The sequence below is a fragment of the Cricetulus griseus genome, chromosome 8, assembly GCF_003668045.3.
Source record: "Cricetulus griseus strain 17A/GY chromosome 8, alternate assembly CriGri-PICRH-1.0, whole genome shotgun sequence".
NCBI lineage: Eukaryota > Metazoa > Chordata > Mammalia > Rodentia > Cricetidae > Cricetulus > Cricetulus griseus.
Window position 1 is genome coordinate 7,892,256 of NC_048601.1, and position 22,875 is coordinate 7,915,130.

Genomic DNA, 22,875 nt, shown 5'->3' on the forward strand with positions numbered 1-22,875 from the left:
CAAGAAACAAAACAACACAAACAATATTCTATGATATATAAGGTCAGGTCAAGAGGAATACGGCAAGAGATGGAGCTTTGCCACATGGGAAATGTCATTGGGCAAAGAACAAATATACCATTGTGCTTAGAAACTTGGCCCAGACATCTGGCTAGTATTGTTACTGATACAATGCTCACAACCACACACACACACACACACACACACACACACACACACACACACACACACACACACACACACTCATACTCTCTCACACACATTTTAAAAAGACAAACCAGAGTAGTAGGAGTAACTCAAGAAAAAAGTAATCCAAATAGAATTTACCTAACAATTGTCCAAGGTTACAATTGTGGTGCTGCATAGATTGTCTCAATTAAGAAATTAATTTCTTCAGTCATCAGATGATCCAGCATTCATCTGTCTCAGAATAAGAACCTTGGCCATGTATTTTCAAATGTGATGAAGTTTATGGGACTTACCAGTAGCTCCATGTCAGAGCGGAGGTCTGGCATGCCCCATTCTCTCTCCTTGAGAAGTCTCAATACCCAGTGTATATTCTCACCAAGATTCTGGACCCTGTAGTATCTTCTCTCAAGTAGGGGGTGGGTGGCTTTTTGTGATTTGTTTCTGTCATTTGACTTTTGAGACAGAGATATATGTAGCCCAGGGTAGCCTCAAACTCCCTATGTCGCTGAAATGACTTGGAACTACTGCTTCTCCTGGCTCTACCTCTACGTGCTGGAACTGACAAGCACATAAAACAAGGTGGGCTCTTAGGGCAAAGTCTCTGTGTGCCTACAAAAATGACTTTTCTGTATTTGAAGTTACAGATGGAATGGCTTCCAGTTCTAAAGGGCCAGGCACATCCTGTACAAGGAAGGTATTGGATGCATTCAGCTCTTTTATTAAAATGCATTGTGAATATATGCGATTGGTGACCTTCAAGAGAGCAAGGTTGCATGAGGTTGTTAAGAGTAACACGCGGAGAAGTGTCCAAATCAAACAGACACCATCTCGCTCTCACCCAGAACTAAAACAAAAGATGAGAGGGTGCAGCGACTCTTCACTATGTAGTTTCCCATGGTCTCAGTTTTCAAAATGTCAGTGCCCTTTATGCCTTCTGCCACCAAATTCTAACTAACTCTGCCAGTTAAAATGCTTACTTTCTCTTTGTCATCTTTTTTTTTTTTTTCATAACCCCCTGCCCCGACTGTCTTCAGAAATCTTCAAAATGTCTACCAGAGATCTTCCCCCAACCCCCGTGTCCACTTTGCTGATCGGGTCTACTGCTACCAAAATTATGCTTCTTTCAGAAAAACGAAAACAGCTTAACTTTCTGACATTCTGTGTACACAAAATCATACTCAGCTCCTTCAGCCCAACTGGAGAACACTCCATTTTTCATCCATCACTCCCATCTTCTGTCTTTTAAAATGTCCCATCGCCTGCCCCTCTTGTCTCAGCAGCAAAGAGGCTAGCTGCACCACGTGTCTTTCGTGGAACATAAAACGCAGTCCACACCTGGCACCCAGCTCACTCACCCTCAAACCTTTTGCTCCCTCACATCCTCTGGGCATAAAACCCAGAGGAGAAATATAAAGAGGCATTCCTTTACACATGCATTCTTTATAATGCAGCAAAGCTGCTGAGAGTCAGTAGACTAGTCACATAAACACATGAAAAAGTTAAGCATAAATTTCACAAGGAAGGGAGGGCAGAATTTTACCAGAAATCTATGTTAAGAGGGTGATGGTGTTCCAGCATTAAATTTAGCTGTGACCTTTCTAGAAGGCAAAGTTCTCATGACTTTCTCTATGTCAGAGCTTTCATCGTTGGGCATTTGCTAACACTAGTATCTTGACTATAAACTTGGGGGAGGGAATGGGTATGCGAGCCACCCATTTTAGAACCCTAACCCTCCCAAGCCCCCACCCCACTTTCTAGTATGTCATGGTCACTTTTTGGATTTTTTGTTAAAAATGCAAACAGCAGAAGTTTTCCAAGAAATATTCCCATAAACCAGAGATTCCCAGTTGCAACATCAGAGCCAACCATGCTAAAGATGACTTTCCCACTAGAAACAAGAAAAATTTATTAGAGAGCCCTGCCACTCTGGTCTTCCTCACAGTTAAATTCCCCCGTGCAAATTAATAACTTGACATTCAGATTAATGAGTTATAGTTTTATGATTAGTGTGCCTTGGCGAGGGATAAGCTCTGTTTTATGGAAAAAAAATGCATCTCTGACCTGTGAGGCTGAGATCTGAATTCCAGCCAATGCTAGCTCCATGCCAGCCCCTCACCCCACAGCATACACTCAGAGAGGAAATGACTGTCAGTCCCTGCTACCTTAACTCAGAGGGCCTCTAGCATAATCAGCTCTCACGAACTATCCTCAAATAAAAAAGCCAAGAGGAAGAAACTAGAGAGACTGCTCAGTGGTTAAGAGCACTTCCTGCTCTTTCAGAGGAACAAAGTTCAGTTCCCAGCACCTAAGCTTGAGGAGTCACAGACGCCTTGGAATCTAGCATCCAGGGGAGACACATTCATATGCTCATACAGACATGAAGAGCACAATTGGTTGTCCAGCACCAAATCATCCCAGTAAACATTAAATATTAGTACACAGGTGGAGGCGTTTGTAATTATGAATGGATATGTACATACATCCATATATGCATGTTACAACCGTAATTGCAAAAGGAAGCTGTGATATTAAAAGAGAGCAAGGAGGGGTATATGGTAGGAGGAAAGGGAAGCAAGAAATGATGTTATTAGAACGTAACCTTCAAACAGAATTAACATAAATATAAGTAAAAGTATGTCTTTAAAATATAGTAAACCCCCAAAGCAAACAAATAAAAAACAAAATTGAAAAAAAGTATATAGAATACTTGAATGAGTCTGGGGTTTTAGTTTTGGATTTGAGGTGATTTCGTTTCTTTGGTTCTCCACATCCCACCTCTTGTTCTAGTATATCTATTTTTGAAATCAATTTAAGGAACATTACTGACATTGTGTTTAAATGGGGTTAATGCACTCAAATGTGTTAGTGAAGAAATGAATGACTCTCCAAGTAAAAAGGCATGTGAAATAATTGTGACTATGGAAGTCATTGCTAAAGTATCATATATATGCATGGTTTTATTTCTCTATTTGCTCATTTAAAACAGAAAGAGCAAATGGAAATGGACAAAGTCCCTTCATCTTCAAGCAGATATACTGGAAACAGCCAACAGAACCCTCACAAGCAAAGCTGAAATCTATCCATGGGCATTTAGTATGGTTCAGACAAAACGAAAACAAAATCTAGGAACTCCAAGTGCCTGAATGTGACTTACAGATGAAAATCAAAAATGGAAGAGCATATTTGTATGTATAAATATAAAAATATAAGAATCATATTATGAATGAAATAAAGACTCTGATACAGAGTTCTTTTGATGAAAGAAAGCTTTGAAAAATCGTCTTCATTTATTCCTTTGAACACTTATCATGAAGCTGGCTTGTGTTTACGCTGGGCCAGTAAGTAGTTTAGCAGAGTGCATGCTCTCCTCACAGAGATCATGAAGAATCTGCTCCCCTTAGAACAGTATCTCTTTTCATGCTCTCAGTAAATCATGGTTGTGATGGCAACAAAAATAAACCCAAATAGTTTTGTAAGACCTGAGACGCATCCCAGCATGAGTATGTGTTTCAACACATATCTGTTTACAGTCTTTGATAAAACTACACCTCAAATACAGATACAAAGATTGACTGTACTGCTTTGGGAACTTGTTTCTAGAGGTTTGTGTTGGCATGTTGTATTTTATAAGAAGCATCTGTCCTCTCCTACCTTCTGGGTTAAGATGCAGAATTTTATTTTCTTTTTGTCCCTTATCAAATGTCATATGACCATTCAGAAGCACTTACACCAATGCTGTTTCCAAATCTCCATGTCAAACAACAAATAGACATTCTTAATATACATCCCTGAGCAAAAGAAAGCATACAGGTAGCCCTCTCTAAACTCAAAGACTAGCCAGCCATCACCAGCCTTGGCAGGCCAGCTTATGGCATGTATTGACAACCTGGCCAATGATGTTGGTATTTGAGTACAATCCTTGTTCTCACGCCCCTTCTTCTGTGACAACACTCTTCACATCAAACCCAGACTAAAGAATCATAATGAAGGTGAGGCCGGTTCCACCGTCCTTTGCTGAAAACCCTTGCTTGAAGGTACCCTCACACATAAGGTGCTTGGGCACATGGAGCCAGGAAAGTACTTCCAGAATCAAGGTGTCTCTGACCTTTCCCCTACTCTCCTGATGGCTTCCCCAGCTTCCCCATGTACACATCCTTCCCCTGGTGTTCACGTCCTCATGCAGGGGTAGGGAAGAACCCTGGTATTGCTAGAAAGTTAGCTTCCTCCCTCCCTCCCTCCCTCTCTCCCTGAAACCTCACTATCAATCATAGTAAAGAAGAGTGGGGAGTGTGACCACACCTGGATGGACTTTTGTCACGAGAGATAACGCCTCTCTATTGGTGTCACGTTCAAAGAAAATCAGCTAGCAGTGAAGTTTGGCTCCCTGGGTCCATTCATTGCCCCTAACGCTCACTTGCTGTGACTGGAAATCCTGCACATTTCCTCCCCACTCCTGTCTCCTCTAGGAAGCATGTGGGTTTCTGAACTTCAGGAAGCGGGAAGGTGCATGCACTCTGTGATTTTTCCCATGAGCACACAGCGATTCCTTATCCTGTCCTTCACTTGTCAATCTGTTTATTGCAGGTTCACACCAGCAGACCTTCACCATGCTGGGAGACATCCTTTTGTCCCCAAGACTTCTGTGGTTATCAGATGCCCTTTGGAGCAAGTATTCCAAGGATGGCCACACCCTCTCATGGCCTGCATGATGCAGAGAAGGCTACCTCCCTCAATTAACCTCCTGCTATATCCTCCACCGTTGCAGAAAAGCGACCACAGGATTTCCTACGAGCAGGAGAAGGGACGCAGACCACAGCAGACTCTCGTCACTGCCAAGACCAGCTGAAAATAACCACTGCAGGCTACACTGACCAGTCATTCAACAAGTGGAAAAATCTAGAAGTAGCCTGAGGAGTTGATCTTGCAAAGGCTAGTTTACAAAGACTGCTGTTATGAACAGTATATGGATAAATTACTACTGCCTTTCCCTGATGACTCTGAGAAAATTGAAGCTACACTGAATAGGCTTAACAGATGCTATGCATTAGAAAACAATGGTACTTGGGGTAAATAAAGAGAAAAAGAAAGGTTTCCTGAATTTTTTTCCTATGAAGTTGTATGATTTATTTTATATTATACTTGTAGTATATTCAACTATTATAAACTAAGGTAGTACTGTGTTCTTTGTGGCTATAATAATTAATTGGTACATAAGCAATACAGTTAATAACAAGAAAAAAGCAATCCAGTGCCTGGTGGCTTCAATATGTGTAAAAACCATTTTTGAAATGTTGCTTCTATAATGAGCCTTTGGTGTTAGAACTGTATTTATTTTTTAATTTGAGGATTATAAGACTGGAAATTACCATTGTTTTTAGCTGACCTGTAGAACTTGATGGTAAGACACTACTGCTGAAGATACTACACACTTGTCTTCATGAAGAAAACAAGTTGGTATGCACAGTACTAGGAGAGAAAAGTAATCAGCGGTCTCACCCACCTGTGAACCCTGTGAGCTTCAGCAACAGTTACCCTTGTGAGATATGTCTGCCAAAGCAATAATGACATGAATATGGGAGTAACCAACTACCCTCAGATTGGATTTAAAGGGGGCTCCACAAGATGGAGCTCATGCCTGACATTGTTATCTAGACCAAAAACCTGTGGCTGTGTAGCTCACAGAGCCTTGGGAGACCCTAACACCAATTATTCTGTTACATAGGCATAGTAATAAATGCCCCATAGGTTCTTATCTTCAGTCCTATACATGAGCGCATCTCTCAGCCCTCATCATAAAGTCTTCTTTTTTGAAGTAGATGTGATTAACACAAAGACCCCAAAACTGGCCAACACGCAGAAAATAAGTGACTGTAGAGTACGCAGCCCTGAATGGGGCATCTATATCCCATCCATACTCCCGAGGCTCAGGGTTCAACATGGAAGGAGGTGGAAGAGTTTAAGGGCCAGAGGTAATGGATACCTGTGCAAAATAGTGTTTGTCAGACATGACAACACCTTTGCTCACGTGATCTCACAGATGGTACACTGTATGCATAAGAACTACACACAATCAAGCCAGCCAAAATACCCAGTTTGAATGAAGAAGGAACTCATGAAGTCTAACTTCTATCTGAGCAACCATTGGCAATTGATGGCTAGTTGGGGATAGACAGTTCTTTTCAGGGATGCAGTCCCTAACAGGGGCCCTGCTCCAGGAGATGGCTGCACAGCCATTCACATACAGGCACAGCAGTAACTAGAGTCAATGGATTGTTTTTTTGTTTTTTTGTTTTTTTTTAAGGAGCACATGAAGATAACAATTCTGAAAAAAAAATGTCTTTCAAAATAAAGTATGGCATATAATATCAACTAGAGCCTGAATCGAATCAGAAGCAAAACTCAGGTGTGAATTCATGACACAATTGGCTGGCAATGGGCATCATCATCCACTTGGTAAATAAGCTCCTCCGGGGGGAGGAGGGGTCAATCAACTGTCTCTCTACAAGCTGCACCCTTCTCCTTAGAAGCACCTATGCCAACTCTAGCATCTTCCTCTCTCTCCACTCCCATCTGACTGCTTGGTAGTGACTTCAACTACAATTTATCAACACTGAACAGCACTGCAATCAACTTACATGGAACTGCATAATTTCTAAGATCTGCAAGTGGTCCGTTAACTACATAAATCTGTTGTCCTTGTTTAACTTGGCTCTCCTTATTTAGCTTATGCCCTTCCATGCCTCAGCCGTAGGCTAGAATAGAGACTGTCCTCACCCCCCAGGACATCTGATGGAAGCTCCTTCCTCTTCTTCCCTTCCATGTAACCTTCAAATCCTTCACTAGGTTCTATGACTCTTCTGAAACAGATAGAATCACTTAAGTTCAGAAAGTATGCAACACACACACATTTTAAGGCTTTGATGTAACACAGTCTAGCATCTCTACCCAATTAATATAATAACTTGTTGCTTAGCTTGTGGAACAGCTTTTATGAACTAGGTTTACAGGTGAGGAAAACAAAAAGGATAGTCAAGAAATAACTTACGAGCTAATCGCAAAGGGGAAATATTGGGAAAATTTGTGAATGTTTGGGTTCATTAACTACTTTTCATTTTGTTTTGTGGTTTTTTGTTTCAGAGACCAGCTCTCATGCATCTCAGGTTAGTCCAAAATTCACTGTGTTACTTAGGCTGCCACTGAGCTCCTATACTTCTGCCTGTGCCTCCCAAGTGCTGAATTACAGGAGTTTGGCACCAAATCCGGTTTTCACAAATGATTCTATGTGCCTACACATATGCACACATTTGTTTGCACATGGGTATGCAAATTTATTTCCCATAATACTAGGCCTTCTCATCAGAGGTAAGTTCAGAACTACTCAAGTGGGACTACAAAAGTCAGACTAGCCATATAGTGTAAGTAGACATAAGTTTGTATCCTTATATCCCTCATTCAAGGCATCTGGATTTCACCTTAAAACTCCGAAGTGTTCTAGAGCTCACCAGAAAACCCAGATTAATTGATGGGAAGATCCAGGAATATACACTTTAGTGGGTTTTTCAAGTAATTGTTTCATTCACACTAGATTTTGAAAATCATGGCATATACCTCTGTGTAAAAAGCAAAACATTGTGAGGAATTATGTAAACAAAGCCAGATAATCTTCTCACAAACTTTGACATCACCTGTACAAACCTACGAATTTTAAGTGTCCACGGTTACAGATCATAAACCATGCTTTGCTTCCCTTGGCATGATAGCTCTATAAGAATGAATAACAGCAAGGGAAGAGTCAGGGAGAAGGAGATAAAAATTCAAACATGAAGGCAGCAAACACCATCAAGTAAAGCCAAAGGTGGAGTAAGTTACACCTGCTTGTTGACTTTTTTTTTTTTTAATTCAGAGACCCATGGTCAAACATTGGGCAGAGCTTGGGGAGTCCTGCTGAGGAGAGGAGGAAGGATTGTAGGAGCCTGGGGCGGAGGGACAGGAACCTTACAGGAAAACCCACAGAAATGGCTAGCCTGGCTCATGGGAACTCACAGAGTCTGAACCAACAACCAGCGAGCCTGAATGGGACTGACAAAGGCCCTCTGCATATATGAGACAGTTGTGTAGCTTGATTATTTGGACTCTTGGAAATGGGAGCATCAGCCGTTCCTGGTGCTTAGACTGGCTCTTGGGAACTCATTTCTCATGCTGGATTGCCTTGTCCAGCCTGAATGCAGGGGGAGGTGCTTGATCTTGTTGACATTTTTAATCCCTTCTAGTTACATGAGAAGTTCAAGCTCACATAAAACTGCCAGTAGGTACGCTTACAAGTCAATGTGACAAACAAATGCTTTAGAACTAAAGAATAAGAATCTATATTCATGTAAATAAGAATCTAAGTTCATGTCAAGAAAGCTCACCCACCAGACAGCACAAGAAATATTTGTAAAGAATTAGCCCCTTGATTTTTTTTTTCTGCCCAAGCAAACGTTAGCTTGAGTTGTGTGCACTCATTTTTATGGGCTTGCATTTCTGACTGACACTTTATGTTTGCGATAACCACTTATCAGTGTTCACTCATATCTTTCTCCAACATTCCCAGCTTAATTCTCACGCTTCAAATGAGGACCAGTTAATAGCTGGAAGAAGTTCCACCACTCACACTTAAAACATCCAACAATAGTTCTCGAAGAGGGTTGGAAGATCCAACCCAACTGTGATTCAAATCAAAAGGAATGAAGAGACTGTCACAATGAGCTACCACTGGATAAATGTATCGGGACACGTGTCCTGTCTGTCTAGAAAAAAAATGATTTTAATCACAAGAAAAACAAAACTAAGAGTAAGGCAGTTGCTATTTGAAATAAGACAACCACACAGCTCTGTATTCTGCTGTTAGCAGCTTTGCTTCTAAATATTGTATTAAAATGTCTAGCATATTCACAACCAGTTTGATCATAATTTGATGACTAAGAAAATTTAAGTGCAGAATTAACTTCTCAGTTTGTTGGTCATTTTCCAGTAGAAGTCGTATTTAGATTTGGTAAGATTATTCAAAGGGCTCAAACATTGAAAGTTGCCATTAACAGAAATCAGAACTACAGAGATAACTGACAGCTATAGAAAGAGACATCAATCACCATTAAATGGTCAGAACTTTGTCCTATGCATTCTACTAAGTTTATCTGGGGGTCATTAAAATCTAAATAACATATTCAAAACAAATGTCCTATTTCAATGAAAAGACAGCATCTCTATTGAGTATTAAAACTGAACCAGCAAGATGATCCTTATTTAACTGAAAATTTTTTATTTTATCAAGTCAAATTCTACTAAACACCAGGATGGCTAAGTCTCTCTCTCTCTCTCTCTCTCTCTCTCTCTCTCTCTCTCTCTCTCTCTCTCTCTCTCTCTCTCTTTCTCTCTCTCTCTTCTTCTTCTTCTTCTTTTCCTTCCTTCCTTCCTTCCTTCCTTCCTTCCTTCCTTCCTTCCTTCCTGTCTGTCTGTCTGTCTTTCTGTCTGCCACACTTTACAGCCCAGTCTGGCTCTGACCTCATAACCCTCCTACCCCAGCCCCACAATGGCTAGTTTTGCATGTCTGCACCTCCATGCCTGGCTATAGATTTCTGTTTCCATAAAATGTTGTAAACTGTTGGGGCTGGGGTCACAGATCAGTAGTTAGAAACTCATACTGCCCTTACAAAACACCCAGTTTGGTTCCCAGCACTCAAGTCAGATGGCTGACCACGGCCTGTAACTGCAGCTCCAGAGAATCCAATGCCCTCTTCTGGCTTCCAAGAGCACCTATACTCAAGTATACACATGGACACACACTAATAAAAAACAAACATTTATACAGCAGTGATCTTGAATGTAGATTTTGGTGGTTTTTCAGTTGTTAATGATGTATAAATAAACGAACAAGACACATATTGAACATGGGATTTCCCATTAGTAAGGGTACAGGAAAGTTCAGCCCTATATGTGAAACATCACAGAAGACTTTTTAAAAAACATTTTATTATTTTTATTTATGTGCATGAGTGTTAGCCTGCATGTAAGAGTGTAGCATGTGCATGCATACATGCAGTGCCTATGAAGGTCAAAAGAGGTCGTTGGATTCCCTGAAACTGGTATTACAGATGTGATGAGTGTGAGCAGCATGTGCCACTGGGGACTAAATCCAGGTCCCCAGCAAGAGAAGTCAAGAGTTCTTAAACACTGAGCCATCCTTCCAGGCCCTCAGAAGACATTTTAAGAAGCAGAAGGGGAAAAAATGCCAACAACACATCAAATTTGTAAATTCTCAGACTTGTCCATAGCCGCTTTTCTTTGCTTTAAACATTTTAGTCTCTACCCAATCTCAAGGGACTGGAGGGGATAAATATTTTATTTAACAGACATTTCTTTTCCGTCCACACATCCTGCCAACCAGCACCTACAAAAAACAAGGCACTCAGCCAAAATTTTCTAAGGGAAATGTTTATGGGTAAGATGGGGAGGCTGCAAAATTGATTTCTTTTCTAATGAAACCTGTCATGGTCTGGATGTAACTTCTTTCATTCCGAGGCTTAGAAAGAAAATCCCCTAGGAAACACAGGACAGTCACTAGGCTCTCTCCTTCCAAAGCTTAGGGGCACTGCTACAGAGGCTAGACCCCAAAACACTAACCTCACAATGCGGGGGAGGTGTCTCATGCCAACATCTATCTGACTGTGACTTTAAGGAGTATGTCTCACATGAACCTGCTATTTTGATCCCTGAAAATCTTTTGGCTCAAAACAAACAAGAATACTAGTGCTGTCTCTATTTGTATTCACACCTTCAAAGGGTGATAAGGGTGCCATAGGCTACACATAGCAGTACACAAATTTGCCAGTAGACAAAACATCCCCAACAACATCTCTGTGATGTCAAAACTCTCACCAGGTTTATCAGCGTGAATTGTGTATGCCTGGAGAGTGGAAATGCTTGCCACGGCTGGCCTTAGCATAAATTCTCAGTGCTTTACAACGACGTCAGAAGAGGAAAGGGTTTTATTAAAACCTTATTAACTCCAAACCACAAGCTTCTCACATAAAATCATTCCAGTGTTCTCAAAGTAACCTGTGGAGGATAGAGAGGCATTCCTGACATTTTTAGATGCCCTTGAGAGAGAAGAATTTATTAAGTAAAAATGACATGAAATGAAATGGATGGGGGGGGTGAAGGAGAAAGAGAGACAGACAGACAGACAGACAGATAAAGAAAATGACTGGGGGAAATTCCAAAAAGACAAATAAATAAAACTAGGGAAAGGGGAGAAATAACTAGCTACATTAAAATGTACTCTTTCAAATGGTGAATGTCTGTTATAGTGCATAGTCTTTGGATTACTCCATCAAGTCTAAAGTTGGCTTTAACTTCAGTGAACCTCATCTGTTTTACTTCTTTGCATCAGAATTTTCTCTCTGTATAACATGATTATATTGCTTTGTTTTTTTTTTCATTAGTTCCAGGGTGTTATTGAGAAATCTAGTATCTTTTTTATTTTATAGTTTCTCAAGAGAGTTTCTCTGTGTAACAGCTCTGGCTGGCCCAGAACTTGCTTGGTAGTCCAGCATGCCCTTGAACTAACAAAAATCTGCCTTCCTCTGCCTCCCAAGTGCTGGGATTAAAAGTGTGCACCACCGCAGCCCAGCTTAGGTATCCATTATTAATCTACAATGTAAATATAAAATAATATACCTTGACTCGTGTGGCCATCTGCACTAAATTCAGATAAAACCCATCATACACAGAATATGTGCCTTACCTTAAAATTAGTTGTGTGTATCTACAGCTGTAGGCATAGTTATGAAAAGGCATGTCATGTATGCAGAGTATTTTTGTGATTAATTCTCCACATAATGTCAGAGCTCCATCTAGAATTAACGACTCCCTGGAGTTTGATGGGAAAACGATTTTAGACATGCTGAGACTTCTTCCCATAAGACAGTCTGCAATCTCAACCTGCTTTGAGAATTTAGAAAGGGACTAAAGACCTAATTTGAGTGTCTAGATGCTGTGTTCTGTACCATGGAACTCTCAGGCTTCCTCACACACAGAACAGAGCCCTCATTCTCCTTCCAGCCCCACAACTGAGGTCTACAGAAGCAAAGGTGATGGGTGACTGCATCCCCACAGACTCCACTAACAGGTCTGCCGCTTTAGTCGCCGATTTTAGGAAGACAGTGTCCTGCCCTACAGATGTAAGCACTTTCGTTGCCAAAGAGTACAATCAGAACAACCTGGACATGCGATCTGGAGGCAGATGCAATCCCTGGCACACAGGAAGCCAGGAAAGACGGAACCACAGTTAACTGTGATACTGTCCTGAATTGGCTGTACAGGCTCTGCCCTAAAGAGTGTTAAATTTCCCCTGAATTCAAATAACCACATTTGCATCAATAAATACTGACAAAAACATCAAATGAAGAGAATGCCGTCCGTACAGTTGCCAACTGCTAGAATGAGACAAAAGGTGCAATTAAAACTATGCCAGAGCCAGAAATACGGTTTTTAAATGCTACCATTGAATCTACGTATATTTTCACTGTATGTGAAGATGCGACATCAAAATGCATACGTAGCTCCACTGACCAGTGGTGGCCATCAGCCTGAATCATGAGCACACTGAGAATGCCTTTGGTATAAAACACGTATTGGATATTTGGCTCAGTGCAAGTAAACCAGGATGTAATATCTCTCCATTTTCATCTTGACTACATGCTGGTCCAAATATAGTATTATTATAAAACTTTATCTTTCCTTTTAGTCTTTTTAATGTAAATACTAGACAATGCAAAGCTAAATGTGTGCTATATTTCTACTAACTATACAAGGCACTCTCCCAGGACACTAGCAGGACTGTTTTCATCAAAGCCACTGGGTGACACTGTTCTCCGCAAAACTGACACAACCAAGGCAATTTCCTGGCAGTGGAAAACGACACATGTACAGGATATGTACAGGTCATACATGCACACACAAGTATGCACATGCCTACATGTGTAAATACACACCAGCCTGGCACCCAACAAAGCGCATCTCTTTAAGACCACTCATCAACTCGGGGTGAAAGACTTGGTAGCCCTCGGACTTTCATCACTCTGTTGGGACTTGGAAGACTTGATAATTCTGATGATCATTTGTAGGTCCCTTAATGGTAATGGCAGCTGGGATGAGAGCAGCCATGCAGAAAGAGTTTAGTTTGGGGCTTTCCCCGAAAGACCTTTTGTCCTTTAAATAATAATGTCCCTCATGTGAACCCCTAATATCACAAGTAGTTAACATTTTTATGACTTTTGAAGGAGACTGGCCAAACTAATTTAAGGGACACAAGCTGCTGTTTTCACTAACAACAAGGGTTTTACAGCTTCTAGGGTCATTTTCTTGGCTTGAATTTAAAATCCTGAACATCTTTCAATCAATTTCTTTAAAAGGAGGAGAGGCAAATAGTTATATGCTGCCACTGGAGACTTCAGCTGGGTGAGATGAAGATTCTGCAGTTAGACTTTTCACTGCCACAAACATCTGTGGGTGGGACAAAGCTGACAAGAACACACTCCCACTCCAGGGCTGCCTGGCTTGGTCATTTCATTTCAATAACATAAGAAGTTCCATGTTATCTTTTAACCTCTGATATACAGTCTTCTGAATTGCATTGGGGATCGAGACTTGGTTCCATAGGTAAGATTGCAAATGATGTCTGGCTTTGGCACTGTCCACCGCAGTCTCTTCCTGAATGTTTCCCAGGCAGCCTTCAACTGTCACAGTACTAGTGTGTTACAGTACAGCTGAGTGGCCTCACTTCAGCTACCAAGCTATACATTTCCTTGAGCCTCCTCCTCCATGCCCCTCTCTCCCTCTAGCTCAGGTCTGCTAATGACAGCCTGGCCTTGGGTGGAGCGTTATTCAGCATCGCTGGAGACAATCATGAGCCTCCATGAACTATCTAAAGACGACCAGTGTGTTCTCTTGAACACAGAGCACACCCTATGTCTAGTAACGTTTTGTCTTCATCTCAAAACCTGCTGTCCATGCACACTACTTTCCATTTCTAAAGATATGTTCTACATCTCCAAAGGGAAAGCTTGCTTCAAATTTAAAACATGTATGTTTAACATTTGAGTGATGAAGAATTTCCATTTATCTGGCTTTATGGGCATTTTTTACATAAAAGCAATTTTGCATAGAATTTCAGAAAACAGATGAGTGGGCCCTACATCCAAATTTAAAACCAGATACTATCTATATTACTTAAGTTATTGCTTTTTTCTTTTTCTTTTTTTTTTTTTTTTTTTTTTTTTTTGCTTTTTGAGATGGGGGGGGGTCTCACATAGCTCAGGCTAGCCTCAATCTTGTATGTGGTTGAAATCTGCCTTCCTGTTGCTACCTCCCAGTGCTGAGATGACAGGTGTGTGACTCCATGTCCTGTCTTCCAAATGTTGTCTCTAAATGGTCATCCACACATTTCCTGTGATTTTCCTCATGCAGGTTCCTCATCTCCCAACAGGTGCTCTAAGCCCTGAAGAGACAGAGCCATCGGCTTCTCTGTGTGTGGACAGCTTTGGCACACAGTATTTAGCACAAGGCCTGGTACACAAATGTGTTGACGTGACATTTGATGGGTCTCCTGACCAAAGGCCTGTATGAATGACATTAACTGAGAGAAGTATTTTCTTTTAAAACAGTATTATGCACGAGATAGAGTATGACAAATTCACATTTTTGACAATTATCCACCTGTGAATAATCCACATCAACAATCTATTAGTCTTTCACCCATGGTGATCGAATCTGTTTATTTTATGTTGCAAAGAGCACAAACATACATGCTTAGCTCAAAGTTAAAGCAATTCTCAAAGGTAACCTCACCAAAAAAAAAAAAAAAAAAAAAAGGCAAAAATCTCTTGCAAAACAAAATACTTCCAGTAAAAATGCTCTCAACAATAAAAGTTCATAAAGGCAATAGTTCATTATCTATAACTAGGCACAGAAAGGTATTGGACCATTAGAAAATCAAATGACCTTAACATAAGAATGCAAAACCTAAAATGTAAGGACATGGAGATTTGGTGGCTCTAGGGTTCCTCAGAATTATGTGGGAGGACTCCATCATACCTATGAATGTGGGGAGCAGGCACAAGCTGTGGTTTCAATCAGCATGCAGAACTTTTAGAAAATATGATTATTAAATAGCACCCAGAAAAGAGGAAGGAGGAAGACGCCATAGGGTGAAGAGACCCACAAGAACTAAGAAGCAATGCACCACGGCCATGTGGATAGGTATCCGCCCACAATGCTAAAGAAACATTGCTAGTGACCCAGTGCAAATGCTCCAGCTTGCTGATGTCTCTCCAGACACTATGTGACACAACAGTGGCATTGATCCCATGTACCCACAACCATGTCCTCTGAAAAATGCAACTTCCACCCTAAATCCCCCCAACAAACTCACTCCTTTAAAGGAATCAAACAACAGGAGTTTTCAATGAAGTCAACATAAACTCCAGCAAGCTGTGGCCAGCACGAACCATATTAATTGAAGAAATTTTAAAATAGAAGCAGGCTTATTGGCTTGATAAACTCCCCACCTCAATGAACCCTATGAGAAGGATTTCAACGTGGAAAGTTCAGTGTAGCCAGGGCTTCAGGTAGCCAGGTGCATGCAGACTTGATTCTCAGAGCTAAATCTCAGCAGAATTACAACAAATTCACACAAATGTCACCACAGATAAAATGCATGTTTTTTCATGCCAGTGTCACTCATCCGGCTGGCCTGTACCCCCTCCCCCCAGACTTTTCCAGATGTATTTCATACACAGAGTCACTGTTCTGGTTGTTTATTTAATTAACATGACAGCCCAGCACACACTGTTTCTTTCAGCTCTACAGTTAAACTTTTTACACTTTAGGCTCAAGACAGAAAGAGTAAAGTGACTGTTTTCACTCCCTCCAACCTCTGGAAGTTTATATAGATTTTCAGACTATTTCTGTTAGTTAAAATGGCCCTTTGGTATGCTTTAAATATCTGTATTCACAAAGAAAAAATCACTGGAAAACAAAACATTATTTTCCCACCTTTCCCAGGAAGCTCAGAAATCCTTGTTTGCCTTTTTAGAGGTTGACATTAATAAATTTTAATTCTGTCATCAAGTCATAATCAATATTTCTATTTATATCACTATAAACTAAGGAATAATTCTGAAATATGATAGAAGCCACAATTTAAAATCCCATATTTCTTAAATGTATTTAATATAAGAAACATATCAAATACATTTAGAAATGTATACAACATTCTTTATGTTGAGAAAAATAGGGTATGGTTCTGTGATAGAACACTTTCCTGGCAATATATATATATATATATATATATATATATATATATATACCATTTTAAATGCTGACATTCTACTAAGACTGCCTGCAGGACCAGCATAGGTGGCTCGGTGGATAACGGCACTTGCCACCAAGCCTAACAACCAGAGGAGGATTCCCAGGACCCACATGGTGGAAGGTAGGGCTAAGTTCTGCAAGTTCTGACCCCTGTAAGCACATGCTATAGTGTGTAAACTCTCTCTCTCTCTCTCTCTCTCTCTCTCTCTCTCTCTCTCACACACACACACACACACACACACACACACACACACACACACACACGATTAAAAAAACTGTTTCCAAAATCACTGAGATGAAATATTTCTGTGCTTTGTAGCTGTACTGTGAAGACTATCAAGTTCTATTTGATTTTAAGCAATGGCATAAGAAAGCCCACCACATAACCACCACCCCATTCGCAGAAACCATTATCCTATGTTTCATTTTTATTGTTAAAATGTCCTTCTCACCCCAGTGATTAACAACTTGACCCTTCTCTGCTACCAAACTTAAATTCTAGTGTAAGGAGACTCACATAGGCTAATGACGCTCAACTGAATGTCTAGAGAAACAGCCACAGGAGAGCACAGCTTTTACTTTAGTAAGATGAAGTGTGCATCTCCTACATTTCTGACTACCTATGTCTATCCCAAAGAAATTAGTCCTTGGTGTGTCTCAAAGGCATTCATGGGGAGAGCAGGATGGTTGTATTTCTTTTTCTTATGAAGCCATATGTTTAAAATATTGAGTGCATAACAGGTAACTAAAATAAAATTAGATTTGGCTTGGAATCCATTAGAAATTAATGAGTATGCTGGATTCTGGATTCAGTCACTTTAGAGAAGTGCGTGTCCAATACCTTGTGGTGATACACACAGACAGCAGGCACGCCTTGAGTGTTTTCCTGAAGTTAAGAGGTGCAGAACTAACTTCGTGCTGAAAAACAGCCCTTACTAATCAAAATCATTCAATAAATCTAGGTATTCTGCATATTGGATGTTGTCAGGGGGACAGTACCAAGTTGGCAAGGTTATAGCTGCTGTCAGATGTAAGAATTCACTTCCAGAGGGCACATACCCCTCAGCAGACCCCAGTCTTCTTGGACCAACAGCCTAAAAAGTGTAGCTTGGCAACAGTCACATAAAATTGCAGCCTCTACAGGGCTGTCGAGGTTGAACTCCACCCCCCACCCCACCCCCAGATACTGTCAGCTTGTTCCTCCTCAGAAGACACTTCCTGCTGCCTGCAGACACACCTGGTGCTGCCATCTCTGACCAAAAACCGGACTTGGTTTTTCTATTCTGTGCTGCAAATTTTCTGGGTTACAAACTCAATTTTACGTGGGCTATCTGAACAATAGACTTTGTAACTCTAGACTTCTAGAGGGAGGGAGGGAGGGAGGGAGGGAGGGAGGGAGTCTTATGAGAATGTTAGTATATATTCTTCTGTGCCTTTTTAGAAAGTTGAGCCACTGAGAGGGAATTTATAAGCAGTGGTCACTGTCACCCACACAGAAAAGATAAGTGCCCCAGCTGTCTCACTTTGAAACTCCACAATGAGCAGCAGCTAAGTCAATACCTAGGAGGCCTCTGTTCAAACTCACCGGTTGCCTACAAGATCTGCCTTATTGGAGACAGAACTAAGTAACCTGGCAGCACTGGGGAGGAATGGTAGATGTTCCTTTTATAATTATTTTCACTCTGGACTTCGTCAAGTATGCAAATGATCATGACACCCTTTGCCCTCTTAATCAGAAGTTTGCTTCCTCATGATAAAAAAGATAAGCCATTTACTATATGGCTCCTAACCTTTTCACAGAGTTCGGCCAACGTATGAGCTGTCACCTCACCCTGTCTCATAAGATACTATCCCATGTCAGCCCCACCCTGTGGCCACAATTATGTTCAGCAAGAGCTTTAATGGGTCATATATAAAAACCAGCATTCAGTGAGAGTGACTTCACCCATGCCCTCATTAAAACTTCAAGGGTCCAGGTTGCTGCTGCAAGCAACTATTGGGGCTTCCTATCACCCTCAGTCAGAGTTTCTTGCTTTAGAACATTCTTCATCAACACTCCTTCAACAAAAAAAGATGATCAGGGTAGATGATAAGCGAGCACTATCTAAGTAATTAATCGATAAAAAACTCTGGGGGATAAAAAGGAGCTCAATAGGCCTTTATGAGATCATTACAGTCCTACAGAGAAAACCTATATAAATCTATGTTTATCAACGAAGCTGCTCAGTTCACCTGAAGGCCTTCTGGTCTCTAATCCACTCTGAACTCCCTTAATCTGAAATGTCAGAAATTTAATTCTGAGGGCTAAGTGGCATTAATGTGGAGTCCAATTGCTTCTGATTCAGTCCAGATTTTCCCTGTAAATTGGTCATCAATGTTGGCAAGAACAGCATCACGTTTCCCTTAAGTTAAAGAGAAGTGTTGGCAATAGTTTTTTTTTTTTTTGATAGTCATGTTTTCATCCAAAAAGTTCTCTCTTGTGCACCGGTCCGTACTTCACTTACTTTATTCTGATCATCTCCAAATTCCTACACATTTATGCATCAGTGTCCTATATTTTTCCCTTTACTCTTTAAACCCAGAATTTTTTGTTTCTGCTAAACAAAAAAAAATTAAATACGTACAATTGTTTTCAAGTTAGCACAAGCATGTGAGGCTGTCAACCAGTCCGCTACATAATGTCAAAGAGCCACCCAGCTGGGTGATCAACTCCATTTCAGAAACAAACCAACCGCTCACACCATATGGTGACTGACGTTTCTAAGGAACACCTAACCAATTACCCCTAGAATACCCCCCCAAAAAGGCTAACTGTTATCATAGGAACAGCCTTTCACCCTGAAAATTATCTTAACAGGATCATTCATAGGCATGAATTTAAATGGGAAAAGTGTAAATTTCCATTTAGAGTGTAGAGTCAGCTTTCTGGAGCCCCTTCAGCCAGTGTCAGACCTGGTAGAGTAAACTGAGGCGGAAAACAAGACAAAACAAAACAAAACAAACTTCTCAGGTACAACTTGTGTAAAAAATTGGAAATGGCTCTCCTATACCATGCAGGGTAACTATTCTGTGACACTGAAGACATGTGCAAACTCCTCCTCGCCCCCTCCCCTCAAAAAAGAACCACCTAGGCGGGCACACGCGACTTCACTCCGCATTCAGCTCCCCCGCCTTCCCCTTCCTCAAATACACGTATCACTAGCGATCTTAGAGAGTCTGGATTAATGTTTCCTGCAAACCCTGCTGAGGAAGTCACTCGAACTTCTCAACACCTCGGCACCTCGGCTTATAAATGCTCCCGAGAAAGGTTAGTTTTCTGAGTGAACAATAAAAGCACAGCTTCCAGTTCTGCACCATTCTAAAGTTCACACACAGCCCTCAAGTGCAAAACCTAAGTTCAGAGTTCAGCACACACCAGTGTGTAACCACTGAAGTATATCTAAAGCCCTACGGGGCGGCCATCAGATCAGATACGGCTTCCCCAAAGCCACTGCAAAGCCTGTGGGCGCCTCACGGCCAAGGATGCCTGGCGGGGGGCTACAGAAACTCTTTTACTGGCTTTTATAAATGTTTACCTAGCACTTAATAAGAAACAAATTTTAATGTTTTTTAAAAAAGACACAAATATAGAAAATACACGTGTTGAAAATCACTTACTTCTAATAAAAAAAAATAAACTGATTCCAAGGATTTAGGGCGGGTAGAAATCCTTTGGAAAGCTCAGGGACTCACAAGCCAGGTGTAGGAGATTTGAAAACATGCCCCAGCTGTGGAAGCCCGCGCAACGCCACTTAATTTTGTCACTTTTTCTTGTTTTCTTTTGCGGTGCTTGGAAACTACTCCGCTAGATAGAGAACCAGCGAGAGAAAAACAAACAAACAAACAAAACTACTTTCTTAGTAAGTGTGAAGTTGTACTGTTTGGCAGAATGCCTTCCCGGTTGCCTGCGCTTCCCTCCCTGCACCGTTTTAAGCCCCCCTCCCCCAACGCCGGGCCCGAGCGCCCCCAAAGGTGCAGCCCCAGCTTACCTGCTCCCTGGGTATGCAGGGCAGGGAGGTCCTCCGGTGCGACTTGCCGCTGCAGCCAGACATCTCGCCGGCCACGACTGAGCTGGACCGCCTCCTCCTCTTCCACCCCGGAATCTCTTCCTTGGTCCTCGCGCTCAGCTGGGACCTAAACCGCTCCCTGGGCGGAGCCGGCCCGGAGCACTGCGGCAGGATCTGCTCGGCGTACCTGGCCAGCAGCAACCCCAACACGGCCGCCAAGTACGCCAGGTAAGGTCTCCAGGCGACCTTGAACCTCTCCAGGGAAACCAGGGCCACCGTCCTGAGCGCGCTAGTCAAGGCGACCATGAGAACGCCCAGCCTCAGCCTCAGCACCAGCCATGTCGCGCCACCCAGGCAGCTGAGCAGGACCCCCGCGGCGGGCAGCGACAGCAGGCGACCGTCCCCCACGCCCAGGGAGAGCTGCACCAGCGCTTCTCCGGCGCAGCAGGCGGCCAGCAGCGCGATGGCCAGAGGCAGGCGCACCCCGGCGCGCAGCAGGCACAAGCCCATCCAGAAGAAGGCGCACAGGAGACTGAAGAGCAGCGCGGCCGGCTGCAGCCAAGGGCTGAGCTGCGCGCCGCCCCCGGGAGCACCTCCCCGAGGGCCCGGGAAGACGCCCCCTCGGGCTCCTTCCTCCTCCTCCTCCTCGGCCGCCGCCGCCTCCTGACTCGACTCCAGCTCGCCTCCGACCTCCCCGCCGACCAGCCTCACCAGCAGCGCCAGCAGCACCGACACGGAGCCCGCGCACAACGCCGGGGACAGTTGCGGCGAGCGCCGGAGCGCCTGCGGAGCCTGGACTCCCCCGCAGCCTCGGCAGCCCGGCTTCCGCGGGGATGGAGGGGACGCGCCACCAAGGCGGGGGTCCCAGCTGGCCACCGGGGCGGGACTCGCCCTTCCGAGGCCCGGCTTGGCCCGGGCTTGGGCGGCCTCGCCGGGCACTGCCATGCTGGGAGTTCTGCGGGCAACCCCCACCAGTCCCACCCGCGCGCCCGCCCGCGCTCTTCTCTTCTCGATCCCACCCGCGGAGTCCCTTGTCCCCGGTCTACCCGAAGTTTCCGCGTTGCAGACAACTCGGGAGTGCGAGCTGAAGAGTTCTTCAAGTTGGCAGCTAGCGGGATCACGCTTGGACTCCCCACTCCCCACCCCTCTCCTTCGCTCTCTCTTCCTTTCTCTCTCAAAAAATCCTTCGCTCCACCCTCAGCCCGAGTTTACACCCTATGGGGTCTCTTTCTACTTCTGGATTGTAACGCTTGCCCAACACAAAGGTTGCTCAGAGTCCGCTGATGCCCCAGCAGCCAGGGTCGCGGGGCGAGCTCTGGCCATCCCCGGGCTGCTGAGCGTTCCACCGCCCCTCCCCCCTCCTCCCTTCTCCCCACAGCAATCCCTCTCTCTCTCTCTCTCTCTCTCTCTCTCTCTCTCTCTCTCTCTCTCTCTCTCTCTCTCTCTCTCTCCCTCCCTCCTCCCTCCTCCTCTCTCCCCCTCCCCCTCCCCTTTCTATCCCTCCCTCTCCTCCTCCCCTTTATCTCTTCCTCTATCACTCTCTCCTTGGCGGATCTTGCTCCTCTCGTTGCTCCAGGACACAGACTTCGTTTCACAGAGGTAGGAAGCTGAGATTCCCAGCCCCTCTGTGTCATGCCAGTTCATGGCAAAGAGTCTGGGGTAAAGAAAAGGAAGCTGAGACTAGTCTGGAAGTTGCTAAGTTCCACCAGAAAGACAGCCTGAGAGCCTCTGCAGCAGCCAGGATCGAGGAGCTGCGCGAGCTGGTGAAGAAAAGAGAGGCTGTTATCTTAGTTTTCTTTAAAAATCATGTTTTCTTTCTTTTTGATGCACGGTGACTGCTGTTTTTGCAGGGGGAAAAGGAGTGGAACTGATTGCTTAAAATTCTCAAAGAGGCTTCTGGAGGGGCCCACAGTTCTGCTCGCTGGCTTTTAAGGGAACTCCCTATAGGAGCTGGCTCAGGCAGGAGAGGCGCTGCTCAGGGAGGGACCACTCCTTTCCTTGAGCTGGGCCTCCTAGCCATAAAGGGCAGGGGTGTTGTGACAGCCCAGTGCTGGGGTCTGTGGCTGACCCTGAGGGGTGAAAGCCAGCATGCTTGTTCCTGTCATAGAAAACTGACACTTCTGTCTGATTCAACAGGCGCAGAGATCCCGGGGGTGAAGGTGTTCCTGGACAACTAGGACTGCTCCAGGTGGCAAGTCTGTTTGCACCAGAGAAGTCACGTACATTT

General features: G+C 43.3%; 1 protein-coding gene across 1 annotated transcript in view; it reads right to left on the minus strand.

The window, feature by feature from the left end:
* Nucleotides 1-21,593, minus strand: part of Pde3a (phosphodiesterase 3A) — a 264,258-nt gene extending 242,665 nt beyond the window's left edge. Inside the window, exon 1 of the mRNA XM_027430188.2 lies at nucleotides 20,631-21,593. Within this exon, the coding sequence (XP_027285989.1) occupies nucleotides 20,631-21,593 (963 nt within the window). The remainder of the gene's footprint in view (nucleotides 1-20,630) is intronic.
* Nucleotides 21,594-22,875: the final 1,282 nt, after the last annotated feature.